The 26,084-nt window shown below is 36.7% G+C and overlaps 2 protein-coding genes across 4 annotated transcripts in view; one reads left to right on the top strand and one right to left on the bottom strand.

Annotated features, from left to right (window-relative positions):
* ltk (leukocyte receptor tyrosine kinase) overlaps positions 1-16,898 on the top strand; it is a 57,625-nt gene extending 40,727 nt beyond the window's left edge. The window contains exons 18-29 of one of the 2 annotated variants that reach the window (XM_027172884.2): positions 329-460; positions 1,267-1,377; positions 5,259-5,445; positions 6,605-6,695; positions 6,787-6,851; positions 9,927-10,056; positions 10,309-10,406; positions 10,629-10,721; positions 11,502-11,603; positions 11,761-11,895; positions 13,231-13,321; positions 13,436-16,898. In XM_027172884.2, coding sequence (XP_027028685.2) covers positions 329-460; positions 1,267-1,377; positions 5,259-5,445; positions 6,605-6,695; positions 6,787-6,851; positions 9,927-10,056; positions 10,309-10,406; positions 10,629-10,721; positions 11,502-11,603; positions 11,761-11,895; positions 13,231-13,321; positions 13,436-14,395 — 2,195 coding nt within the window. In that variant the 3' untranslated portion in view covers positions 14,396-16,898. Of the gene's footprint in view, positions 1-328; positions 461-1,263; positions 1,378-5,258; positions 5,446-6,604; positions 6,696-6,786; positions 6,852-9,926; positions 10,057-10,308; positions 10,407-10,628; positions 10,722-11,501; positions 11,604-11,760; positions 11,896-13,230; positions 13,322-13,435 lie in introns of both variants that reach the window. The other variant, XM_027172882.2, reaches the window with a different exon arrangement.
* Positions 16,899-18,063: 1,165 nt separating this feature from the next.
* Positions 18,064-26,084, bottom strand: part of itpka (inositol-trisphosphate 3-kinase A) — a 14,985-nt gene continuing 6,964 nt past the window's right edge. Inside the window, exons 2-7 of one of the 2 annotated variants that reach the window (XM_027172274.2) lie at positions 25,350-25,449; positions 25,024-25,237; positions 22,561-22,765; positions 21,425-21,526; positions 20,590-20,661; positions 18,064-19,964 (exon numbers count right to left, since the gene is read on the bottom strand). In XM_027172274.2, coding sequence (XP_027028075.1) covers positions 19,752-19,964; positions 20,590-20,661; positions 21,425-21,526; positions 22,561-22,765; positions 25,024-25,237; positions 25,350-25,449 — 906 coding nt within the window. In that variant the 3' untranslated portion in view covers positions 18,064-19,751. The remainder of the gene's footprint in view (positions 19,965-20,589; positions 20,662-21,424; positions 21,527-22,560; positions 22,766-25,023; positions 25,238-25,349; positions 25,450-26,084) is intronic. The other variant, XM_027172275.2, reaches the window with a different exon arrangement.

Raw genomic sequence — 26,084 nt, 5'->3', positions numbered from 1 at the left:
GTATGAGCTAGCAGGTTGCTTTTTGTAGCCAAGTTGTCATAGGAGAGAGTGAAAGAGAGAGCAAAGCCAATTTTTGACCTCTTAGCCATGGATGACTTTAGTTTCAAACTGTTAGTACAAGTGTATGTGTGCTTTGCTTGAAGCCAGAAAATGTGTAAGGTCTGTCAGGAAACACTATACACTCCCATTTTATCTGGTCTTGGGACCGGCACTAAGGGTTTCACCTCAGAGTTTGAGATGGTTCTGGATTGACTGATTATAATATGCATATAATATACAGTATTTCACCAGTTTGACGTGTTACAGTGTGTCTTTGTTCTGTCTTCAGTCATGGAGAGTCATGGTGAAGTTGCAATTGAAGTGCATCTTCAGAGCTGCAAACGTGATGAAGATAGCAGTTTCATCATCTGCCTGTGTCATAATGACGAGATTCTTGCTCCCGACAATGTCAGCTGTATAGGTAAATAAGCGTGGTGATCGGATCATTATATTCAAAAGCAATGTAATTTTTATAGTCTATATTAGAGCTATATAACATGAGGAATAAAACAGGAATGCTGTTACAGGAAAATAATCCACAGTGGGTTGGTGTGATTCTGTCGCTACCATGAAGTGGACTATTTTCTTATAACACAGTGTGTCATTTTAGCACTTTGAGCTACCGAAGATTTATCGATGCATTTTTTTAGGTAGATTTAAACAAGAGAAGTTACAGCATTACAGAAGTTAAGGAGTTACAGGTTTACAGGTTTAAAAAGACTGTTATATAAGATTTCTTTCAGAAAGGTTAAAAAAACGTTAAAGAAACACTTCAGCATCTTGCGAACATTTGTTTTTTGTTACATAATACTTTTCTTAAACTCCTATTATTAGGCTTAGGTTATGGAAGTGAGCTGTTATTGAAATAATAACACAGTAGAACAAGCACATGAATATAAATCATTCCAGTAACACTTTCAAAGCAACAGATATGAGATTGGAGAAAATTCAATACATAGGCAGAAATAATATATAATTTTGTGAATGTTATACACAAATTCATGTGATGTTATGAATAGTAATTATCTAGCTGTCATTTGTTTAGTTCATCTTTAAATTTACACATAAGGTATTGATACCTTTTTTGAAGTGACCATACTGAATTATTTTTAAAATATTTACTCAGTGTTAAAATGTTTTATTCAATTTTTATTCTTTTAATGATTTTCTTTTCACATTCTTATTTTCTTTTACCTTTTTATTGCTCCATACTTGATCCACCAGCAGATTTAAAGGATTCCAAGGTCGCCGGACACCCGTCCTTGTCTCTGATAGTAGCAGTGGTGGCGTCGGCTGTGGTGACCGGTGTTGTATTGACCTGTGCTTGCCTCACTCTCAGTAAGCGACTCTTCCAGTTGTGCCTCAACTCCGTCCCCTCCACCTTCCACCGCCTCTGACTCTTTCTACCCCTCAACCCATCTGCTTTCTCTGACAGTACTGCTACAGACCTGCACCGGTTATTTAACGATTCCTAAAGAGTAACACAGCATCATTAGTGGAAACAGATGTTACAATATGGTTACAAGTTCTATTTTTATGCCCGATTTAGGATTGCTAGATTTTGGCAGGTCAGACGATAATAGGAGTAAATATTATAGAATGAATAAGAATGAAAAGAAAAAGAAAGACAAAAGTTGTGTAAGAGCTCTGAATACCCATTCAAACTGTAAGTGTAGGGAAATTCTTTTACAACTTTACACACAAGGTCACATAAAAAGAGAAATCAAAATAAACGACAAATAATAAAAAAACAACTCATAATAAACTGATCTTTGAGAACCTTGAAATGCCATGCAAAAGGCTTTAAAAACAACATAAGTACATAGTAGCACAATAGCTGTGATATAATGTCAGTGTGCAAACAGCTTTGAGACTGCACACCGACTTTGGTGACATTTTATACTGAGACTGTGTTCGAATTTCAGGTGCATTATAAATAAGACGCTGTTAAGTGAGAATCGATGTGTCACGCAAAGTAGATTAATGTATTAAAGTTTATTGGAAGAGTTAAACAAAATTAATCAATTCTTTAACACTGTAATACATTGTATATAATATTTACATTAATAATACTAACATTCATATATATACAGTTTAAACAAGTAAGCCTGTATTAGCCAAAGTTCAACCAAACAATTAATAAATTAAAGCCCAAAATGACCAATAGTTCAAAACAGAGCTGGATAATAATATTTAATATTCTAATATTTATGTAATTACAATAATGATTATATAATTTACATGGACTTACCTGGAACACACTAAGTTATCAATATTTATGAACATGTTATTATACATACTTTTAGCCATGGATCATATGAAAACACATCAATATCTTAACAATGAAACAAATATTAGACTATTTTATTTATTGATTGATTTATGGATGCTGACCTTCATGGTATATACGTGTTAACTAATACAGCATATTATTTTGATTAAGTGACTTAAATGACTCATTATTTGAAATTGGTTCCATAAATTCCCTCATAAAATGTTCATTTTTGAGACATTACAGAGCATTTTAAAGAGCTGACTGCATACCCTTTATTAAGGCAGTTATTGAAGGAGCTTTGTATTTTAATCATGTTTTTGTTTAAAAATGTTCCTAATTAGGCTGTTGCAAGATGCAGTGGAGGCAGATGGAGTGTGAGGTTTTATTAAAGAAGACAAAAAAAGAACAAATTGGAAACATGGAGCAAAAAGATATAGGATATAAAAAAAGTACATTAGAAAAAATAGAGGAACCTGCAACTAAAATAAAGTGAAACAGGTACGAGTAATAAGTGTGTCACGTGACCAGGCACATGACTTGCAGAGCTGCTTGTCTGCAGTTACGTGGCAAACCATCACTGACGTCACAGCAGCGTCGAACTTTACTGCTCAGTGCAGCGATAGTGGGTGACTGATGGCAAATTAACTCATATTCTATCTTTTCTCAATTATATTTAATCAATGTAACAATTATTGCTGCTATTTAATACTTAAAATCCCTTGCATTTTAAACATCATTTCTAGCCCAGGATGATCAGGGGATATTTCATGTATCTCTGCGCTGTTCACAAAAATGTGATGTAAGCGTTGTATAAATAAAATATATCAAGTGTTATTTGACCCTTCTTATAGTGGACATGTAATTATTAACAGTGCTTCTCAAATTGCAGTTCATGGAACCTTTGTGTTTTATAAATGCAAAAAAAAAATGAACTGTTACAATATTTGAAACAATACTGTTATCCTGATCTCATTATGATGCTTACTAAGATATTCCTAAACACAGGATTTGCCATATTTGTGGAACATTAATGTTGGTCACAGAGGCTAACTTAGTTCTGTAATGTTTTATAAAACAATATTCACTTATACGGTTGGAAACAAAAGCTCGGTCATACTGACATTTTGTTACAAACATGGACACCTCTCTAAAAAAATAAAATGAAAGGAAATGTGCAGGTGCTTTTGTCTACATACTCATGAACATTTTGGATCTATGTAGAAGATTGTCTTTACTATTTATTAAGTTTTATAACATAAGTGAAGGCATTGAAATGATGAAATGCTTCACACTGATTTATGCAGTGCCTGAAAAAAATGGAAACTGTTTTTTTTTAATAATCTATAATTTATCGTGTACTCTTGATAACAACTTTACATTCTCTTGGCATTCTCTCGAGTGGCTTCGTAGGTTAGCAAGCCGTGAAGCTTTTCCAAAAATCCATAATGTTCAAGAAGTTCACAGTTATACAGAGCACTTGTAAGACACAGAGGGTATATAATATCCAACAGTTAATCATACAGAGGTGTGAACACTCGATCCTTACCCACTGTTCTGTCTTCATTCACAAAGCCCATGATTGACATAACATCACTTTCACCAGTTACTGTATGTTTGTATTAGAACAAATTTTAAAAACACCATACAGTACATACAAACATACTATAACCAGATGTGTCCAAGGTCTGTACTCATACTTTGTACGTGATAGAACTTCATTTGAGTCCAATGGCATAATTGCAAGTCTTTGATGGTGCTGAATATGAATGATTCATACTTAATATTTTGTATTGTTGAATATCTTTTGATTTGGGCAATAAGCACAAAATTTTGTGTCTCTGTATAATAAGACTAGTGGATTACATTTAAGAAATCTTTTTTTTTTTTCAGTGTTTTCTCCAAACTTTTAAACTTACAGACTGGGTTCTCTAGTGGAAGAGCTCCATGTTTAGTTTGATGTTAGAGCTAAGTAACATGTCTCAGACCAAGCATACAAGGTAAACTTCTTTGGACAAAACTAGTGTTTGGGTCAAGCAAGAATTCCATGGTCTTCCATTAACTTCTGCTGCACTGGGAATCTTAATAACCATATTATATGGTGATAACTCCTGAGCTCTATTGGTGGTTAACTCTTGTCTTTTCCCATGAGCTCTCCCTAATGCAGGTTGGTAGTCTGTGCTTGGGCAACTCCCTTCCTCTTTTACACCCTCCCCTCTCTTGTCCCACTTCCCTCCCTTGGTCAACATCCTGCTGGCTCCGCTTCACACCTGACAGCAAAAGGGAACCCCTCACCTCCACGCAGTGCCCCCCCACAGGCAGACTACCAACCTGCAGCAGGGACGTGGACGCCCGTTCCTGAGGGTGAGTGCTTCCTGCTCAGCTGTCAATGCAGAGGGCACTACAAGAACCTCACCAAGCCAGACACAGTTTACTCCATTAGAACAGTTTTGGGCCATTTTAGAAGGAAGATAAGCATGCTTTAAAATTTCTTTGAGAGTTTCCAAGGAAACTGTGGGTTTATTTTCAGCTCTGGACATGACAAATGAAAAAGTGTACTTGGAAGACTGCTAGACACAACTTAGACCATTAAGCTTAAAATATATCATGGAAGCAAATGCACTGGTCTGCATACAGTATAATAAGAAATTAAAATGAAAGTGTGGTTTTGGCTCCACTGGGCTCTCCTGATTCACTATTTTGTGTTTGACCATTCACAATTTTTGTTGCCATAGCGGTGCGAATCATATTCCATATAGTTTTCAATGACATATCATGTTGGAAGTGAACAAACGTAGCTTCATGACCTTGATTATCCTGAAAAGTTTAGGATAAATTTCTTGCATTAAATGGTGATCTAGTAGATTGAACTGTAAATGGTGTGTGGTGTTGTCTTCTGTTATGCACACCTCCCGTTTTGTTAACCCTGCTCTTTATGCTCCTGCAGTATACTACCGCAAGAAGAACCACCTCCATGCGGTCCGGGTATGTTTGCAGAGTCCTGAACACCAACTGAGCAAGATTCGCTCCTCTATCATCATGACTGACTACAACCCTAACTATTGCTTTGCTGGAAAAGCTGCATCACTGTGTGAGCTGAAGGAAGTTCCACGCAAGAACATCTCCCTCCTCAGGTGCTTCAGCCTTTAATGGATTAATAGGTTAAAATCAGATCCAGGATTATCTGTTAAAATGTATCGTTAGCAAGCAAGTATACGATAACGTTTAGCTTTCCAAAGGGGTTCATGTAATTTTGTAAAATTATAAAACTCTCTCTGAAGTATGTAGACCCTTTAAAGGAAATGTTCACGCTGAAACATTATATTTACTTTGAAATATTTGTAGTGTGTTAAGTGAATATGGTACTGATTTTACTACTGTAAAAGTAGTAAAGACAAAAAATTTGTAGCACCAAATTACAGACTGCAATGCAGCTATTCAGTACAGATGCCAGGAGTTACAGCAGAGACTTGACATGGCTCGTTAGAGGTCGAGTTGATGATATCCATCAAGGTGACAGCAGTATAAGGTCATCATTTATGTGTTTGAACAGAGAGTACTGGACGGATTAACTCACTTTACCACAGGCCAAAAAATGGAATTTCTCAACATTGAATTTCTTTAATATACCGCTGATGGTTTATATAACAGTGGAAGATTGCATGATTTCCAAAAAAAAAAAAAAAAAAAAGGAAAAAATTAACTGGATTTTCACCTTTGTATATAACATTTCTTAATAGTCTGACCACTGGGTTCAAATTTCATCTTTTTATTTTTTTTTGGAGCAGTTGTATACAGAGTCTTACTATTAAAAAAGCTTGAGCTGTGCGGTCCATTTTGTCTTTGTGCCAGTGTGGTTGTGGAGAGGTGTGAATTATTCTCCCAGCATGGGGCTCAAACCCTGCTCCTTTCACAGCACCCTGCTCAGCCAAACAAAGAGTCACGGTACTCTACACACAGAAACACAACTGTGTCCTGACTTCCAACGATAAAATCACTTGTTTCTTTAAACTGATTGAAAATACCAGATAAGTCGATTCACCAGTGTACTGATAGAAAACTATTACATAAAGTGAAAATATAAACCAACATGCCAATTTTTAAAATAAAAAAAATAATCTCAGCATTTTAGTACAAAGTGTTATGTCTTTCAGGGTAAATATTTCTTTTAAGCATTCCCCTTTCGGTTGCTAGCTGAAAGCAGACTAGTGTTATACTGTATGCATGCATCATTTTTAGTAGTGTCGGTCTAACGAATGAGTTTCACTAAAGTACAGAGCATTGTCGTTGCAGGGCTTTAGGGCACGGTGCTTTTGGGGAAGTGTATGAAGGTCAGGTTTTGGGAATGAACGGAGAAAACACTGCCATGCAGGTTGCTATAAAGGTAAGTATAACTGTTATGTGTTCAATGTGGGGTTTGGGTTTTTAATAGCTTGAAATTAATCCTGTCTTTCATTTCATGCCTGTGTGATTAGACTCTTCCAGAAATCTGTTCTGAGCAAGATGAGATGGATTTCCTCATGGAAGCACTAATTATGAGGTATGGATTACAGGCACTGGTAACGCAAACAAATAAAGCTTCAATGGTTACACATGTGCAGAACAGACAAAGGAAAGATATTCTAGACCATTCTAGAAAAATATCCTGAAGGGGATATTTTACTTTGTCTTATTTTGCTTGACCAGTTCACAGCTGTTAGTACATTGTCTCAGCTTTGAATCAAGCCTCCTAATTTCCAGCTTTTAATGTTTTTTTAGGCTTTTTTCTGTATTACGTATGAAAACAAACAATATCCTGCAGATAATCATTTTTACAGTTCCTGCAAACCATGTATTATTTAATTACGTTTAAAAATATAATTTGTGTACCATGAACCAGTGACCTTAGCTATACTAAATGGCCATCACACCAATATGTGGAACTCCTTTTAAGAGGTCGAGCCCAAACCTGTTCCAGAATTGCTGGCCCCTGTGCACTGTATAAGGTCTATGAAGACATGGTTTGTCAATGTTAGTGTAGAAGAAATGTGTCCTGCACAGAGCTCTGACCTCAAACCTACTAAATATCTTTAGGAATATGAATGAACTGGAACATTGAATGCATGTCTGGTCTTTTACACTCAATCTCCGCATCCATCCCTACTAATGCCCTTGTGGCTGAATGACCCATGAAGCCATGCGCCTCTCATAAGAGAGGAAGCTGTTGTAGGAGCAAATGGGGACCAACTCTGGAACGGGATGATCAAGAAGAGCATATGGTCAGCATTCTTTTGGCCATACAGTATATTAACAGGCTGGGACATACATTGTTGGCTCAGGCTGCTGCAAAGACACTTCTACATTTTTTACAAAATTGTCCACACAAAACTTGTACAAAACTTTGTTTTGAAAAGAAGTGATGACATGATCAATGATAGAGAAAAATCTCATGAGAAATCTTTTTTATGTAGTCCAGTACTAGTCCAGTACGGTACACATTTAAATTCATCCACAGAGGCTTTTTAAGCTCTCTAACAATCAGTGATGCTTTGATTCATTTTGAGATATTATGGTTTACATCAGTACACTTAAAGGCCATTAGAAAAAAAGGACAATAAAGCGCACAATCTTGCAGGGTGACAAAATGGCCTTTGTAATGACAGCCACATATACATTCACCTGTGACACAATATTATTTTTTTTATTATTCTGTAAATAAATCCATGTGTCTTGACACTGTATAACATATCACATATCAGGCTCAACGATTCAAGCCCCAGGATGGCCAAGCTGCCAATGTTGGGCTCTTGAGCAAGGCCCTTACCCCTCTCTGCTGTAGGGGTGCTTTATCATAGCTGTCCCTAGCTTCTTAACAGGCTGGGACATGTGGAAGGAAATAATTTCACTGTGCTGTAAAGCATATATGACAAATAAAGGCTTCTTTCTCTTCTTTTTCTATGCATGAAAAGTACTGGAAAAGAGACAAATTATTAGCCATCTAACTGCAGGGGATTTATAACAAATGAGACATTATTACAGTCAGCACATTGAGCAAATAACAGCCTAAATGCGGCTAAATGGATATTTACATACATACATACATACATACATACATACATACATACATACATACATACATACATACATACATATATATATATATATATATTCTTATATATTAATTATTCTATTATATAGTTATATATAACTCTAGTTGGTGGGTATATATACTCTAGAAGGTGGGTATAAAATGGTTACAAAGAATGTTAGCAAGGTTAATTAATTTAATCCCACAGAAAATCTGAAAGAAATTGAACCTTCAATTGAAACATTTATTTTTCGACTTTGTTTAATATCCTTACTGAAAAATTTCTTTCTTTAGTGCATTGTGCAACCTTCCTTTGCTAAAAATTACAGCATTAAGTCTTGTTCTCTAATGTTTGTAATTTCAGTTTTATTATTTCACAAATGTAATAAATTTTTTGATCTTTTCTAAAATATAATAATAAACGTAATGGCATCGATTTCACCTTACGCATTTTATTTAATAGAAACGGGTTCATTTCTCTCTGGGGATGCGACATAGAACTATTATATTTGTTTGGGAAAAGATTCTATTGTTAAAATACATAAACCCAGGGATCTATATAGAGCCCCAAGAAACCGCTTTCTTTGTAAGAGTCCAGGTTTTCAGTAGGCTTTATGTCAGGATAATGGAATAGACATGACAAAATCTAGGGATATTTGCTTTTTTGTGTGTATTTAGACTTATGTTTTGGATTATTGAACAGGTGGGAGATCCAGTAACCGTGCAGTTGTAAAATATCTGACAGAGGCGTTTACATTTTCATTTAAAATAGTCCTTCAGGATTTCACACAGTCCATGACTTCATGTATCTTTACAATGTTCTCAGGGATCGTGGAGGAAAACAGCTCCATATGTTCACAGAGTATTCTTAATGCATAACAGTGTCTATATCAGTTTTATTTCACACACACACACACACACACACACACACACACACACACACACACACACACACACACACACACACACACACACACACACACACACACACACATATCATAGAACTTTTTATTCAAAGTTCCAATAGCATCTCATATGATAGGATGACTGAAATATATATGTGTATATATATTTTTATTTTATTTTATTTTATTTTTCAAGTGAAGTGGTGCCTAATTATAGTCTTGGTGATCCCAAAATATTGACATCTTTTGCAACTCTCCAACTGTGATCTTTTTTTTTTTGTACCTTTAACCTCCTTGTTACTCTGCATAAGAGCACAATACACCTGCATCCTGTTCCAGACAGGTTTATTACAGCCACTGTCTGATGTATGAAAGACAACACAATTTTATATAATTTTATTTTTGTATTTTTTATTCACTAGTTTTTTAGTCTGGCCTCTTTGTCACTTAGAATTTTTAGCAGAGTGAAACAGGAGGCTATGGATCACTACTTAAGTGTACTGAGGGGTTTGGTTTAAATAGAAATGGGAAAAAATTGGATAAAGCATTACATAAAATTAATGTATGTTTTTTTTTTTTAATGACTACATGTAGTGGTGTTTATTTAAGTAAAAAAGAAATGTCTGTGTGTGTGTTTTGGCAGTAAGTTCAACCATCAGAACATAGTGCGTTGTATTGGAGTCAGCCTTCAGATCCTGCCCAGATTTATTCTTTTGGAGCTCATGACTGGAGGAGACATGAAGAGCTTTCTCAGACAGAACCGCCCCAGAGCTGTGAGTGTCTTGAGTATGCGTAAAAAAAACCCAGTGCGTTTACATGTCAAGATGTGCATTTTGTCTACCTGTGGTACAGTGACCACCAGGATGGATTAACTAATTCACACTTATATACAAGTGCTATCTTATATGCATACAGTAAGAGTCAGGTTCCTAACAGTCTGTGTGTACTGTGTGGTACAGTAAGTCAGAGTGATTTGTAAGCTGACAGTGTGATTAGACAATAATCTGACAATTCGGCTCACACAGAATCAGCAATCTTCCCTGACGATGCTGGAGCTGCTACACATGGCCAGAGACATTGCATTTGGCTGCCGATATCTGGAGGAGAACCACTTCATTCATAGGTAGTGACACAGCAGAAATATCTCAGTGACATTTGTAAACACTAATAAATGCCCCAAATGCAGTTTTTAGTATTTATCATATAAAGGAAGAAGAAAAGAATTTCCTTGAAGTACAAACTACTAATACATTAAGTGTGTATCCTCTTTCAGCTCAAATTGTTTGATTTGTCATGTTAGAGTTGAGCAAAATGAAAATGCTTTAATGAGACTTTCCTGTTTCAGAGACATCGCTGCACGTAACTGCCTGTTGACTTGTCCTGGTCCAGAGAGAGTAGCCAAAATTGGAGATTTCGGGATGGCTCGTGACATATACAGGTGCCATTTCCGTCTGTTTTCATGATTTAATAAAGGATGCTGTACTAGCATCTCACCTGATGTCTTTAGAAAATATATAAATGTAAGCACTTATAGTTAATACCCTGTTTAAGTTATAATTAAACTGATAAATCCTGTTCAATATAATTGTAAAATATATGACAATGTGCTTCATGTGAACAGTTTTATTCATAAATCATTCAATGGAGCATTTGCACAAAAAAAAATGTATTCATCAAGCGTCAAGGCCACAACCTGGTGACTGAACGTCTGATGCATATTTTATCTCTTTAATGGAAGCTCCTATGTGTACAACCGTGTAAATGAGAAATTTACGAAATTATGTGAAGTTCATGGTGTAGACTCTCTTAAATGAACGCTCTATGGTTGCACGCTGGTCTGTTTTTGTAGGACTTTACATTTTCCTCTTGGGCGGTCCTTGACCAATAAATTCTGCTATGGTGTCCATACCTTCTATATGGCTTTGTGATACTATTCATCAAAATCCTGTCATTTCGAAACAATGTATTACCCTATTTGTGCCACTGAGTGTGCGTACATTTAAAAATAACTTGTCTGACTAATGTAAATCTCGACTGATCTTCTTTAAATTTAATCTGTCTTAAAAAGAGTTACTGCACTTTTATGTACAGATTATGCCGTCGGGTGTTATTTCGTTTGAACGGTATTAACTAGAGAAATGTTCATTGAGCGGGAAAAAATGACAGGAAAATTGCTGAGACACAATTATTCGTTAAACTATAATTTGCTTAACTGCAGGGCCAGTTACTACAGGAAGGGTGGTCGTGCCATGCTGCCTGTGAAATGGATGCCACCTGAAGCCTTCTTAGAGGGCATTTTTACTTGCAAGACTGATACATGGTAATGTTTTTTTTTTGTCCTTTGTGTTACATTTCTTTAAGCTGTCAGTTGATCAAATGATTCTATCCTATTTTTAAAATGCCTACTAAATCCTTTTTTTTTTTTTTAAATTACTGTGGTTTTGATGGAAATGTCTGTTATATGTCTCCCTCTGTAGGTCATTTGGTGTACTGCTGTGGGAGTTATTCTCCCTGGGCTACATGCCATACCCCTGTAGGACCAATCAAGAGGTGCTGGAGTTTGTGACAAGTGGAGGACGCATGGATCCACCTAAGAGTTGCCCAGGACCAGTGTAAGTAGCAACCAGCCAATATGTTCTGCACTGCAGCCAGGAGACATGTGAATAATAACAATAAATGTATGTATCTATGTAGATTTGGCTTGTTCTGCACTATTGTTATTCAGGTTATTGGAATTGCTCTTAACTTGTGCCTATTTTTTCAAAACATTTATGATTTCACACTCCACAGTAGTTAGTGGCTCATATGAAACTCAGGGCTTTAGTGTTTAATAAATATTTGTTTTTCATAGAAATGTATTTATATTCATAGAAAGCTATAAAAAAAGTGGATATCTTCAAAGTGTATGATGATATTAAACCCATTCCTGCTCTAGTAGCGCTTGTTCATATGCATCTAAACGAGACCATATCACACCAATATTACGTTCTTTGCACTGGCTGCCTGTCCGATGCCATATCGAATACAAGATTCTGCTACAGGATTCATCTATAAAGCTCTCAATAATCTAGCTCTCAAATATTTATCTGACTTGATTGTTTTGTACAATCCTGCAAGATCACTTAGATCCCAAAATGGTCATCTTTTACTGGTACCACGATCCAGTCTGCAACACAGGGGACACCGAGCTTTCGCAGTAGCGGGCCCTAAGCTGTGGAATAGCTTGCCACCACCAGTCAGAACTGCTTCTATTTAAATTATGAATTTAAATCCATGTTAAAAACACACTTCTTTTCCTGTGCTTTTAATTATTGTTAATTAGTACGTGTTCTTTTTATGTATGTTCTTTCTTTTTTCCTTTTCTTTTATCTCTACGTATAGCACTTTGGCCAGCTCGGGCGGATTTTAAATGTGCTTTATAAATAAAATTGAATTGAATTGAATTGAATCTAAAATTTTAAGGTGTTAACTTTAACTACTAAAATTCTGCGTAAGGTTATCCAAAAGAGGCAAAAACATCTCACTGAAAGCCATCAGACTTGCAGCGATCAATTAATTTATTTGTTTATACTGATTGAAAAAGTCTATGTTCAGCCGGTGGAATGAAATGCCATTGTTCTGATAAACACAGTAAAACACAAACAAAACAAACTTTCCTCAAGGGAACATTGGATGGTTAATGGTTATAGTTTTTTTTTAATTATTTTTATTTAGTACTTTTTGCATTTGGTAATTATTATTGATGTAATAATTTTTAGGTGTTGAAACCCTAAAGGTGCCAGGTGTAACCTGTGTGATAACAAATGTAGAGCTTTATGTACTGATACAATCTCAAGCTCTCACATGAGTTAGTGATGGACGTTTAATAAGTACTCTGTTATAAATTGTTTGGTTTCCATACAGAGTCAGACTTGTTCATTGACAGATATATTTTTTCCATGCCGTAGTTACCGGATTATGACACAGTGTTGGCAACACTGCCCAGAACATCGACCAAACTTTTCAGCTATTTTAGAGAGGATCAACTATTGTACTCAGGTAAAAATAACCTCAAAATAACACTTTCAATTAATATTTACATTTGGTTTTTGTCAGGAAACCTAACATACTGTGTCTTTCCTCCATTTCTTCTTATCTGCTAATGTGGTTCAGGACCCAGATGTTATAAATACGCCCCTGCCAGTGGAGTATGGGCCAAATGTGGATGAAGAGAGCAGCACTGTGATTCGTCCTGTAGCATCTGGCAGCATGACTCCTCTTCTAGTGAGCCGAACAGTGGATGCGCCTGTGCAGCCTGCAATCTTTACTCCACTCCCTCATGTCCAGAAAACAAGATTGTTGTTACAGCGGCCACCCCAAATGCCTCAGGAGGTGACCATACTTGAAACTTTGGAACCTATTTGGGCTGAGCCACCTTCTGCTTCCGGAGCCAGCTCGAGCTCCTGGTTGCAGGTCCCAGAGCACCAACCATGTTCCAGATCTAGGTCCTCCTCAGGAAGCCAAAAACTAAAGAACAACACCAAGAATCTTTGGAACCCCACTTATGGTTCGTGGATTCTGGAGAGCTTTGGAAGGACAGCCCTTTCCCACACCCAATCCGTGCCTTTGTCCAGTACCTCCACTGCTCCTTCTCATTTTACCTCAACCTCAGAATATACTGACTCTGGAACCGAAGCTAATGTGTCACCATGTTCAAATTCATCACCAGCTCCCTCTCAGATGAGTTCGAGTCCTCCTGGATCTTTGAGTCTTGCTTTACGAAAAGGTCCAGCTGGGGCTGTAGGGGGTTCACTTGGTGCTGTCATGGACTTGGCTAAGCTCCAGAGCTTCCCTTGTGGCAATGTAAATTATGCTTATGATGAGCAGAGCTATGAAGCTGAGAGTCTACCCCTAGTAGTTGCCAGATCTCCAAAACCCAGGAGTAGTGCTGCAGCTAGCGCCTCTCTAACAGCACTGGGCCCTGCTTTCTCTGTTACCCACAAACCACTGGTCAAGCGCCACGCCAGCTACGGACATGAAGACATCAGGAGGCATACCAAGGCTGAGAAACCCACACGAGACAGAGACTCGGGCTTTTCGTTATCAGAAGATCTTAGCGTTACTCCTGTGTAGCACTTACAGATGCTGGACTAAACCTAGATACATTATAATAACGGAAAAACATCGTAGCTCACTTCATTCAGGTTGCAGTGCCTAGAACTAAAAAAAATTGGGAGGGCAGCGACACTCTTGTGGGGCCAAAATAATAGAAAACCTGATGAAGGCCATTCCATTTTTTTTTTTTTATGTGAACTATACTGTATGAATGGGTAATTCAACACAAGCACTTTGTGCATATATTACAGAATAGTTATAACATTACTGGAGGGCATTACATCTCTGATAAGTGACATCATTAATCAACCCACTACTCACAAATTATATAGAATATAAAATATGTGTTCAGCAAGTCTTACAGGCACTACAAATCTATGTCTGAATGCCATCATAGAGTAAGTTTTTCAGAACATCTTGAATGTTGTATCCGTAGGTAATTCTGAGTTGTTGTTTTTTTAAGTGATCTAATTGAGATTTTGGTCGTTTTAGTTGAAATTTAAAACAGTAACCTGAACTTGAAAAATATAAGGAACATTAGCTATGTTTTTTATTTAGTTTTTATTATATTCTGTAGTAGATTCTGCTTTGGTTTCCAGTTTCAATTCACTAGGCTGCCCTTCTGTCCTCTGTCTACTAAGAGGGATTTGGTATCATTCACATGTTCAACATCTTTATGGAAAGATGCTGATGTGTACAGCATGCAGAAGAATTTAGGACTACACAGCTTAGGCAAGTAGTCTGAGTGCTAATACTGGTATTAATTCTGGTGTTAAAACTGGTAGTAATAATAATGGTGTTCACACTGGTGTTCATTTTTGTGTTAATTCTGGTGTTTGCACTGGTTTTAAATCTAGTGTTAATATTAGGTTTAATTCTGGTGCTAATACTGGTGTTCATACTGGTTTTAATTGTGGTGTTGATTCTGGTGTCAATACTGGTGTTAATACCGGTGTTAATAGTGTTCATACTTAATTTAAATCTAGGGTTAATATTGGTTTCAATTCTGTTGTTAATACTGGCATTTATACTGGGTTAATTATGCTGTCAATACTGGTGTTCATAATACTGGTTTTAATTCTGGTGTTAATACTCGTTTATCGTTTGCTGTTAATACGGGTTTTTATACTGGTTTTCGTTATGGCGTAACTTCTGGTGTTAATCCTGGTGTTAATACAGGCACCACACCACCATTAGCCACTTTCTGTCACTGATGTTTCAGTTATAGTGCATTTAACACACAGTTGAGAGCGCTAAAATAGTTTCTTCCAGATGGGATGCCATTTGAATTGGACTGTAAAAAAATTTGCAATGTGGAGATACAAGGTCGACATTCCCTCTGACTCGCCTCTGCTGTGTGATAATTTCGGTGTTTGTTTGTTTGTTTTTTTGTTTTTTTGTTATTTTTCAGTTTTTTTGTGCAATTGTCTATAACTGAAAATATGAAATGTGTTTCCTAGTAGTAAGAACTGCATACTACTGAAGAAGAGAAGTGAGGTTACAGTTGTAGAGATAAAAGACGAATGAGCAAAACGTTAGCAAATGTTCATCATGCAGGTAGCATTTTGTAAGTAACTTTTAGAAACCTGACCGTCCCTCATCTTTTACTCCTTTGTGTTCTCAAACATTTACACTAGATTTAAAACTGTGAATGATATGTTATTGAATATATGTTGAAGAACCAGCAGTAGATTTAGAATCATGTCTAAACCAGGATCTCTTAATGGACTCTGGAGGAAATTCATTTTTACTATAACAGGAAGAGCCAAATGCCAGATAATGAGATTCTCAAGCAATAGTAGTTTAAATACACCAATCAAATATTTCACTTTTTGGTTAGGGAAACAGCAAAACTGCTAGGTGTAAAAAGAAAAATGCAAAAATGTCAAGAAAGCTAAACATTTTTTTTCCAGTCCTATAAAGAAAGTGTAAAAACTCTGAATGAATGAAGTATAAACAGAACCAGTGGATTCATACTGAGCTGAACTTTAAAAGGAAAAATCCTTTAACAGAATCAACTGTGTCCCCAAGAATTTTGATTGGATGCCATGTTTGAGTCTTTTGTTTTGTCTGGATTTGTCAGTAGCTGACAGTTTCTTAAACAAAGTGTTGGTGTTTCACTGTATGTTGTGTAAGCAAACACATGGGGATGTGCTCCAGGACAAAGTGACACATCAGTGATATATTCCTAAATCTAATGCATTCTGATGAATATTATATGTTAATGCTAATATTTTATTTTGTTGGTTAAGAATTCCAGTTAAGTTAAAAGCTAAGTGTGGGTTAACCACTTTCTGTTGGTTTATTGCATTTTATATTATTGCATTTATGAATTTTATTTTCTTGTAAACACAACCTCAGCTTCTCAATTGAACTGTACTTGACCTGTTAAATTTAGAGTTTTTCATAATTTGTCGTTCATTTTCTGTTAGTTTTTTCACTGATGATACAACTACTTTGGAGTTTCTACACTGAACAAGCTACTTTTACCCAGAAAAAAAGAAGTGTTTGTGTGTGTGTGTGTATGTATGTATATATATATATATATATATATATATATATATATATATATATATATATATATATATATATACATACATATATATATATATATATGTATGTATATATATATATATATATATATATATATATATATATATATATATATATATATATTACTCTGGACTAACAATTACTATTATTTAGCTATATATTATTTAACCTCATGTGTACTCTGTTGTTTGTTTAACTTTTTGATTATTGAGACTGGATCACTGCCAACAGGGTGAATAAATACCCACTGTTTATGCAGGGAGCTGCATCATCTTCAATCACCACAAGGTGGAGCAATGGAATTTCTTGAAATATCTGTTCCTTTTGATTCTGAGATAATTATATTACTACTGGATGTAATAGTCTTCTAGATTTATTAGAGTAATTCCAAACCTCAAATAAATTAAAAAACATGATTGACTACAGTTCTGACTGTGAATTTGATAAATGCGGGAACACGAGAACTGTGCCTCAAGCAGCTGCATGAAACAATTCAATATAACATGCCAATTTCTTTCCTGCTGCAGGTCATCCATTCACTGCTCATCCATAATGTTAAACATTGAACATTAAGTATTAACCACATGCTTCATATTGTGTAGGTTGTCCTTGTTCTGCTACAACACATATTGACCAAGAAGACCCCTGAAGATGTGCCGTTGTGAGCTATTTGTGCTTCAGTTGTTCTACTGTGGAATCGAACCAGATGAGTTAGCCTTTTGTTCCTCAGTGATATCAGTGTGGTTTGTACGAGCACAACACCTTGTCACTGGATAACTGGTTGACCTTCCTTGGATGATTTTTGTTAGGGACTAACCACTGCATATCAGGAGCACTCCACAAGACCTGCTGTTTTGGAGATGCCCTGAGCCAATCAACTAGCCATCATGATCTGGTCCTCAGCTTCTTAAAACTTGCCTTGACATTTTTCCTGCTTCCAACACATCAATGTTGAGAACTGACTGTTCACTTGTTGCCTTTTTACTTGTCACTTCATTCACTTTAGTTATTTCTTCCTTCATTTACCCATCATCCTACCATGCCAGTGTAGAAACGAACTAAATCACTAAAAATATTTGAATGTTAGTTCTATGGTAGTCTGATCTTTAGGAAGAAAAAAAGACAACAAAATGAACATTCTAAAGATATTTATTATGAGAACATCTTAAATGTGTTCATCCCGTGACAACAAATACTGTCACCTTGTCCCTAAAAACAATAGTGTCTGAAGGTAAATATTTGTCCGATCTGACATGAAAAATACTTTTAGAGAAATCTAGATAAGCAAACTGCAGCCCAGGTTCTTACACTTAATGCTTAACAACATAAAAACACCATAAAGCCTTTAAAATATCAACAAGAAAAGCCACAAGATGAGCTCTAAAAACAATCTGAAACAGTTTGTATACACACTGATTGATTGCATACTAGTGATATTCAAGTAGGAAAGTCTCAAATATGATCAGGGGTTTAAACATGGTTAAAACCCACAGACCCTCGTAAACCCATACACGTGTTTAATGTTTCGACAGAGAGAATAGGGACAGTCCCATATTAAGAAAAAGCACAGGAGGTGAGAGAGAAGAAAGAACTTAAGGTGGGGGGGGGGGGAACACACAGAGCGGCATGGTGATGTGACTTACGGAGTTTGTGGAGATGATCGTGATTTAGTTTTAACACAAATTCGCTACAAAGGATCAAGGTTTAGCTATTTTGTGGGTCCAAAATTGGTTCTTTGGCAGTCCTGGGATTTCAACTCAACATGGCTACAATACCAGAGCTGGAAAATATTTCTGCTCTTCTGGTGCAAATACAATTAGAGCAGCAAAACATAATACAAATGATTGAAAATGCTGCCTGCAATAGTTAACACTGCAGTAAACTGTTTTTTTTGTTTGTTTTTTTACTAGCACATGTTATTTAATCATTATATGCAGCCTTTTCAGCATTACACATTATTGCACTGTGGAAAAGATGACTAAGGTTCCTGCTGTGCCCTTATATTCCTAAGACTGTTGGTTCAGTTTGCTCATGAGTCAGAACCTGCATTAGGCCAATGTTCACTTGCCATTATACTAGTAACTGCATGAACAGCCGAGTCTTCGTTTGCACTAAACACACTAACAGGCTCCGCACAAACAAGTGAGTCATTCCACAACACCTCAAAGTGAGAACACAAAGCATGATCACAACACTGGTCTTAAGATAAGGCTCAAGAGAAAAGCAAGTATATGAATGTGGGAAATAAATCTGGTGAGCCACCCCCAGATGTGGTGTGGGTGGATGTCTTGTGATAATGTTCTTGCTTAGGCTGGGCATGCATAATAGGCTCTGTGTTTCTTATCCTCTGAAAGGAACACTACATGTCAGTCTGGTACACTTTAGCACTGACAAATCGTCATAAAATACACCATAAATGCTTACCTCAAATCAAAGGAATCTGGCTCGCCTTTTTGATGATTATTTGTTGGTAATGAACTTTCAGTTTATTGTACTGTAATGGTAGATTGTGTACTAAGAGTGTACTGGTGTAATCATGGTCTTCACTGTGGTTGTATGGTTATTTAAATTTAGGCTGAATGCAAACTGGGTACTAATTGGTGTCTTCTGTAAATTCTCCAACTTTATTAGCTATGGACAGGAGGCACTGAATTTAATTATGCTCTCCCTGACTCTCGGACAATTACTGGTTTGAAAGATTAGCTGGCTGATACACAGCTCAGAAGCTAGAGCGTCGAAAGAGCACAAGTGATTTTATTCTGCAAATGAAAGGATTGTCGCGTTTCCCCGTGGCGCGAAGGAAAAGGGTTCGTGTTTAAGTTCAGTGCGAACACTGTACTGGCAGGGAGCGGAGGGTGAGCAGCAGGTTGTCAAGGCCCCATAAGTATCCGTCCTCTCGGTTGCCCTCGTGCCAGGGTTTATCGTGATCCAACGTCTGACCCTCGGGGAGAGCTGTGGTTTTACCGAAATCGATGAGCCAGACTTCAGCTCGCTCTGTGTGGTCGTGGATAAACAGCATCGAGCTCCCAATCACCTGGGAAATGAAATGTTCCATAACATGTCATTGCAGACGTGTGTTATTTGACAGTACAGCAATTACAGCATTTTGCAGATGCCTGTATCCAGAGCGACTTACAGAAGTGTGTTGAAGTCTCTATCAATAAATACATCCTGACAGTGCTTCACTGGGTCACAAGAATACCATCAGCCTAAAAAAATCTCAGGAGCTAATATAGCAGGAAAAGCGCACAGACAAGTTTTTCGGATTTATGTTTAAGCTTCATTAATTCAGGAATATGTAGGTCTTTAGACGTTTAGATGTGGGTGCTAGTCTGTTGTTGGCTTTGTATGCAAACATCAGTGTTTTAAATCTGCTAGAAGAAGTGAAGTGAAGGGAGTGGTGCAATGGTGTGGTGTAGGAGATATTAGGAAAGTCGTGCAGCTGCATTCTGCATCAGTTGCAGAGGTCAAATAGTGCTTGGAGGCAGACTTGCTACGAGTGAGTTGCATTAGCCCAGACTCGACATGACAAGGGACTGAACAAGCACCTGAGCACATTCATGTTGCATCATTTGAAAAGAAGGAAGTTCTTATCTGCCATAAGTTCTAACCATAATCTAAAGGACAAAGAGCAAAAGCACAAAAGTGCTTGAAGTTACCTCATGTCTCATGAAGAAGTCTGAAGCCGTCAGGGTCTGTTTGATATCCTCCAGCCTCCTAATGTAGGAGTTCTGTAACAGACAGATGTGAGCATTAAACAAAACACTATATAGCAAATACCAAAGTTAGTGTCCAGACTAGTGACTAGTGTAATTATAGCATAATATCGAAAAACCTAAAATAATACCTTTTCAATTTGTGTGCATCAAACATGAGTACAGCTATCATAGAAAGTCATTATGTGTGTCTTCACTGGTAGATTTTATAAAAAAATAAATAAATATTGAAAAAAGCTTAAGCAAAAACAAACATTTGCAACCGAACAATCACAAAAAAGACTTATTTCTCTTGACTTATTTCGATTCATTGCATTGTTTCTGGTCCTCTCTAGTATTCTATAAAGTCCCACTTTCTTCCATTTAAAACATACAAATTATTCATTCCGTTTCAACTCGCGTTCACAGTTCACAATGTTTAAACCCCTTAAGATCAAATCATTTTATTAATTTCTTCATTAAAAAACAAACCATTTCAATCAGTAACTTATTTACATGATTTAGTAACAACAGTAAAAATCTATGTTTTAGGAATCCAAGTCTGAATCTGGCAGCAAGTCTTGAGAGAGAAGTGAAATATTGAGGAGATTAAAAAAACTATCACATGAATCATCATCATTCTAAAATCTACTAAAGTCAGATAAATCCAAGATAAAATATTGCATCTGGGGTAATCATATCTGTGTGTACTTAAGTACATATTTTCCTCTTAGGTAATAGTGAGAATATTGGCTGGGAGAGTTAAACCAAACTGGATGATCTGGTTCTTCTTACGCACAATTATTTTTCCGTTTCCGCTGACAAAGTCCTTGAAGACCTGTGTGACTTCTTCCTTTGAGTGAGTCTTCTTAAAGTCTGTCCGGCATGTTCCGTCTGCTTTCTGATAGATAGATAGATAGATAGATAGATAGATAGATAGATAGATAGATAGATAGATAGATAGATAGACAGACAGACAGACAGACAGACAGACAGACAGACAGATAGATAGATAGATAGATAGATAGATAGATAGATAGATAGATAGATAGACATAGACAGACAGACAGACAGACAGACAGACAGATAGATAGATAGATAGATAGATAGATAGATAGATAGATAGATAGATAGATAGATAGATAGATAGATAGATAGATAGATAGAGTGAAATAATAAGAAATAATAAATAGCAATCCGTTTTATTTTTATAGCTTTTAAAAACAGACATTGTCACCAAGCAGCTTAACAAAAATAATAACCCAGGATATACATTCTAAATGTGTTTAAATCATTTATCCCTAATGATCTAACAAGAGCCGGTGATGGGAAGGAAAACTTCCCGAGACGATATGAGGAAGAAGCCTTGAGGGGAACCAGGTTCAAAAAGGGAACTTAAACTGATCTAAAGGGTAAATAATTCCCTTCTGTAACTGTCTACTACAAAAAATAACTAAAATGTGCAATTTTATAACCAGGAAATTCTTTCTTGTTCAGCACCTAAATGACGAGGTAAAGTGCATCCTTTAAACTTGCTAATCTGCAGAGATGATTTTCGGTAAGGAGACAATTTACCAAATAAAATCTTTCTCACTGTACCTGTGGTTGAGTTCCATGCAAAAGGCTTCATTTTTTAGTTTCAGGAGAAATTTCTATGTACATTTCATGTTCATATGTGATATGTACATAATGTACAGCTCAATGTACATATATGTGATATACATAAAAAAAAAAACGTTGCCTTACTCATAAGTGCTGGTGATTTACACGGCATTACGGCGAGTCAATATTTGCGGCCTAACCTTTATGTTGACATTTACATGCACGTGGGATCACATTAAATAATTCAGACGCTGTATCCTGTTTCCACTGATACTACTGTAAGTGTGTCTTCCCTCATCAAATGTTTGGGGTTTTTTTTGCCTGTGCAGGTACCTTGATGCCCTCGATGCGAAAGCCCAGAGTGCTGGTGGTGCTGATAGTCTCCCTCCACTGCATGTAGCGGAGCTTGGTCACGGCCTGCTGCTTGTTTTCCTCAGCAGTAGGAGCCTCGCTGTCCACCTCCAGCATTTTGTTATACAGATCCCTGCGCAGCTTGGGCTTCTCCCTGGCTCGCACCAGCTCTTCCTCCAGATAGGTTCTGATGAAAAAGAAGAGAACACGTACCGAGGTGTGAGTCACTCTCTGAAAGACGGGCTGTGAAGAGCTTGATGATGCCTGCTGAGAAATCTGATGAAGCCTTTTACAGCAGACAAAAACCCTTTCATGCTTGGTTTTAAAGGGTTTCCGGATTGAAAAAGACTCTCTAAAGCTAGGATTTATACAGTAGTATCCGTTTTATCTGGGCTTTTGCAGTGATAGCAAGTGATTGAATGGATCGACTATAATTCTACACTGTTGTATAGTACATCTGATTGTCGGGCCATTACTGTACAGGACTACAGAGAACAATGAGGTGGAAATCACAAGAATTCTTTGGCCTCATTAAAAAAAAAGTTCCATAAATAATGTAACACTTCATCATACTTTTTAATAGGTCTCTACAAACATTTCAGCATCAAGATTAACAAAAAGAACAGCGCAGTTGCTTAATCCTGTTGTTCTTATTTTTTTTTAATGCGGGTTTCAATTTCAATTTTTTTGTGATTTCCTGTGTAAAAAGAGGAAGTCAACAGGGGACTCCTCCGAAAACAAGTCTACAGTGTAAGTATCTGTCATGTGAAAAGTGTATGAGAAGGAAGCCCTAAGGGACACCCCATGTGTGCTTGTGTGTGTGCGTGCAGAGACGAAGAGAGTGCTCTGTGCCGGAAATTCATGCCTCGCTTGTTAATTGTGAGTGTCTTCATTTTTTATGAGCTTAAGCTTTAGTCTCTCTTTCTTTGTGCTTCGACAGGAAACAGACCAAGAGCTAAAACAGGTGTTTAAACAGGCTGAAGTTAACCACACACAGTCACTCAGTTCACAGTTTTACATGCACAAGTAACAAATGCATTAAAAAAAATGTATTAATCTCAACTGCTTCGAATGAAAATAATTTGTTAGCTCGATGTGAAATCCTTACTGAAATGTGTGTAAAGTAGCAGTTTACATTATCTGTACCTGCATATGAAATATTATTATTATTATTATTATTATTATTATTATTATTATTAAATAGAAACCATAGCACTCTGCCCTGCTAAAACACAGAAAAACATCTTATTTCTGTAAATTCAATTCAATTCAAATTGATTTGTATAGCGCTTTTAACAATGCACATTGTCTCAAAGTAGCTTTATAGAACATAAGTAACACAAAAATTCTTATATTATACAAAGATTAATATAATACAAAAAAATCAAGATTAATAATATAAAAGTCTGTCTCTAATAGTTTATCAACTTCCTCAAGCTACAGTATATCGCTGTCTGTATTATAAATGTATATGAGATTATATATTTTTTTAACCATAAACAACATACACACTTATCCACATACTTTATCTGCAATTTGTGCTACAGTGGTGTGTACAATTCAGTGCCATTAGACCAGGTGTACTAGCTTTCTCTCACATGCATCATACCTGCTGCAGCAGACCTGCTGTTTTGTAGACGTTATGACTCAGTCGTCTTACCATCACCATGTGGTGCTCAGAGTTTCATGCATGCCTGTTTTTTTCACGCATCCAACAAATGAACGTTGAGAACTGACAGTTCACTCGCTACCTAATATATCCCACCCCTTTGACAGATCCCACTACACGACATAATCGGTGTTATTTACTTCACCTGTCAGTGGTTTTAATAGTATGGCAGTTCGGTGTAAACAACATAAACAAACTAATAGCATCGTTTAAACCTCTATGAACCTGACCACAATAACTTCCTTTCTGAATAACACGGTTCTTCGGTTAGGTCCCTTACACAAACACATCTCTCAGTCTTAACAAAAAGGATGAACGTTTTCATTTCATATTTAAGTGCAGAGATTAAATTTTAGATTTATTAGTAGTCCACAATATTTAATACATAAATGAGTATGTACAACTTGCTGTGTATTAAATAAATAGACAGTTAGCACTAGCATTTGGCAGTTCTAGCAAAATGCAGTCATGATGCACTCAGCACTGACTTAAACATTTGCATCACTTTTTCATCCACCTCGTTTTATCCACAGCAGCTATGTTTTTATTTTTTTATTTTATTTACATGAGTCTTACTGACCACATGGAACCCTAATCTGTTAATTATTGCATAACACACCATCTGTTTTAAAGAAGCATTTAGTAATTTTGTAAAAGCACAGATATTGGTCTAAATCCAACAGGTCCTTTGACTGTACAGCTCGCTGAAAAGCTTTGTGGTCTATAAATCTACAATTTTTTTACAAGCCACGTTTTTGCTGTTTTTAATCTCTAACCTCACTCCCATCTTGCAGTCCATGACGTTTGGCCCATCAAAGCTGGTCAGCAGGTCGCTCATCTGCAGGAAGAGCTCTCCATCTCTCTCAACCGTTCCACGGTACGCTGGTACAAATTGTCCCAACACATCTCCGCTTAAGCTCTCGAAGCACAGCTTCTCGTTCTCGGCGTACTTCTTCAGGATGGTGCCCTCTTCTCCTGCTTTGAAGCTGCCTGCATTAATAATAATAACAATAAATGAAAGAGAAAAAAAAACACACGAGATGGCTAGAATTCACTGGTTGTAAGTTAGTATTGAATATATGTTAAGATGAAGCAGTCTTACCTTTATGACCGGCTAACTGTACCCATGACAACCGTTTTCTGTGCGAGGCTACAACTTGCCAATGGACGACAGTCTTCAACATCCACCAGGGTTTGACCTGCTGAGACACGTTAAACACGACTGGTAACTCTGGTAACTGCTTGGTTAATTGTATGCTGCATTCATTTTGGCTCAGTGCTCTCACGCACAACATCCAAATATACTAAGAGCAAAAAAGCTGATTATCTTGGAAATATTCCCTCATTCGATCGAGTAAGGAATACAACATATACAAATATAATCAGCCAGTTTCTCTCCTGAGAGGTGAGTTTGAATTCTAACCATGCCATAACCTGGGAACCAAGGCAAATGAATGAAATAACACTCTCTCTCTCTCTCTCTCTCTCTCTCTATCTATTTCTTTCTCTCTATCTATCTCTTTCTCTCTCTCCTAGCATCAATCACGGTAACACTAGCAGATCACGGCTGAGCTCATGTATGTGAAAGAGGGCTCATCTCAGACAGGGTTGTGCTGCCCTGTGATACATGAGCAGACGTTCAAAAAGATGAGGGCTTCATGCCTCTCAGGGTAGTTTGGGGTTAGTAAAAGTACCCTGTCAGGTAAAAATAGATCTTGCTAGAAGTTAGGATGTGGCAGGATCCCAACAACAATGCAAATTAGTTTATACCTTTATACCATATCAAACTGCTGAATATTTGTAATTGTCAACAAATCAGTATGTGTTTTTTTCTGTT

Source organism: Tachysurus fulvidraco, chromosome 12, assembly GCF_022655615.1.
Source record: "Tachysurus fulvidraco isolate hzauxx_2018 chromosome 12, HZAU_PFXX_2.0, whole genome shotgun sequence".
NCBI classification, from domain to species: domain Eukaryota; kingdom Metazoa; phylum Chordata; class Actinopteri; order Siluriformes; family Bagridae; genus Tachysurus; species Tachysurus fulvidraco.
Note: the sequence above shows the minus strand (reverse complement) of the source record. Positions and strands in the feature narration are given on the sequence as shown.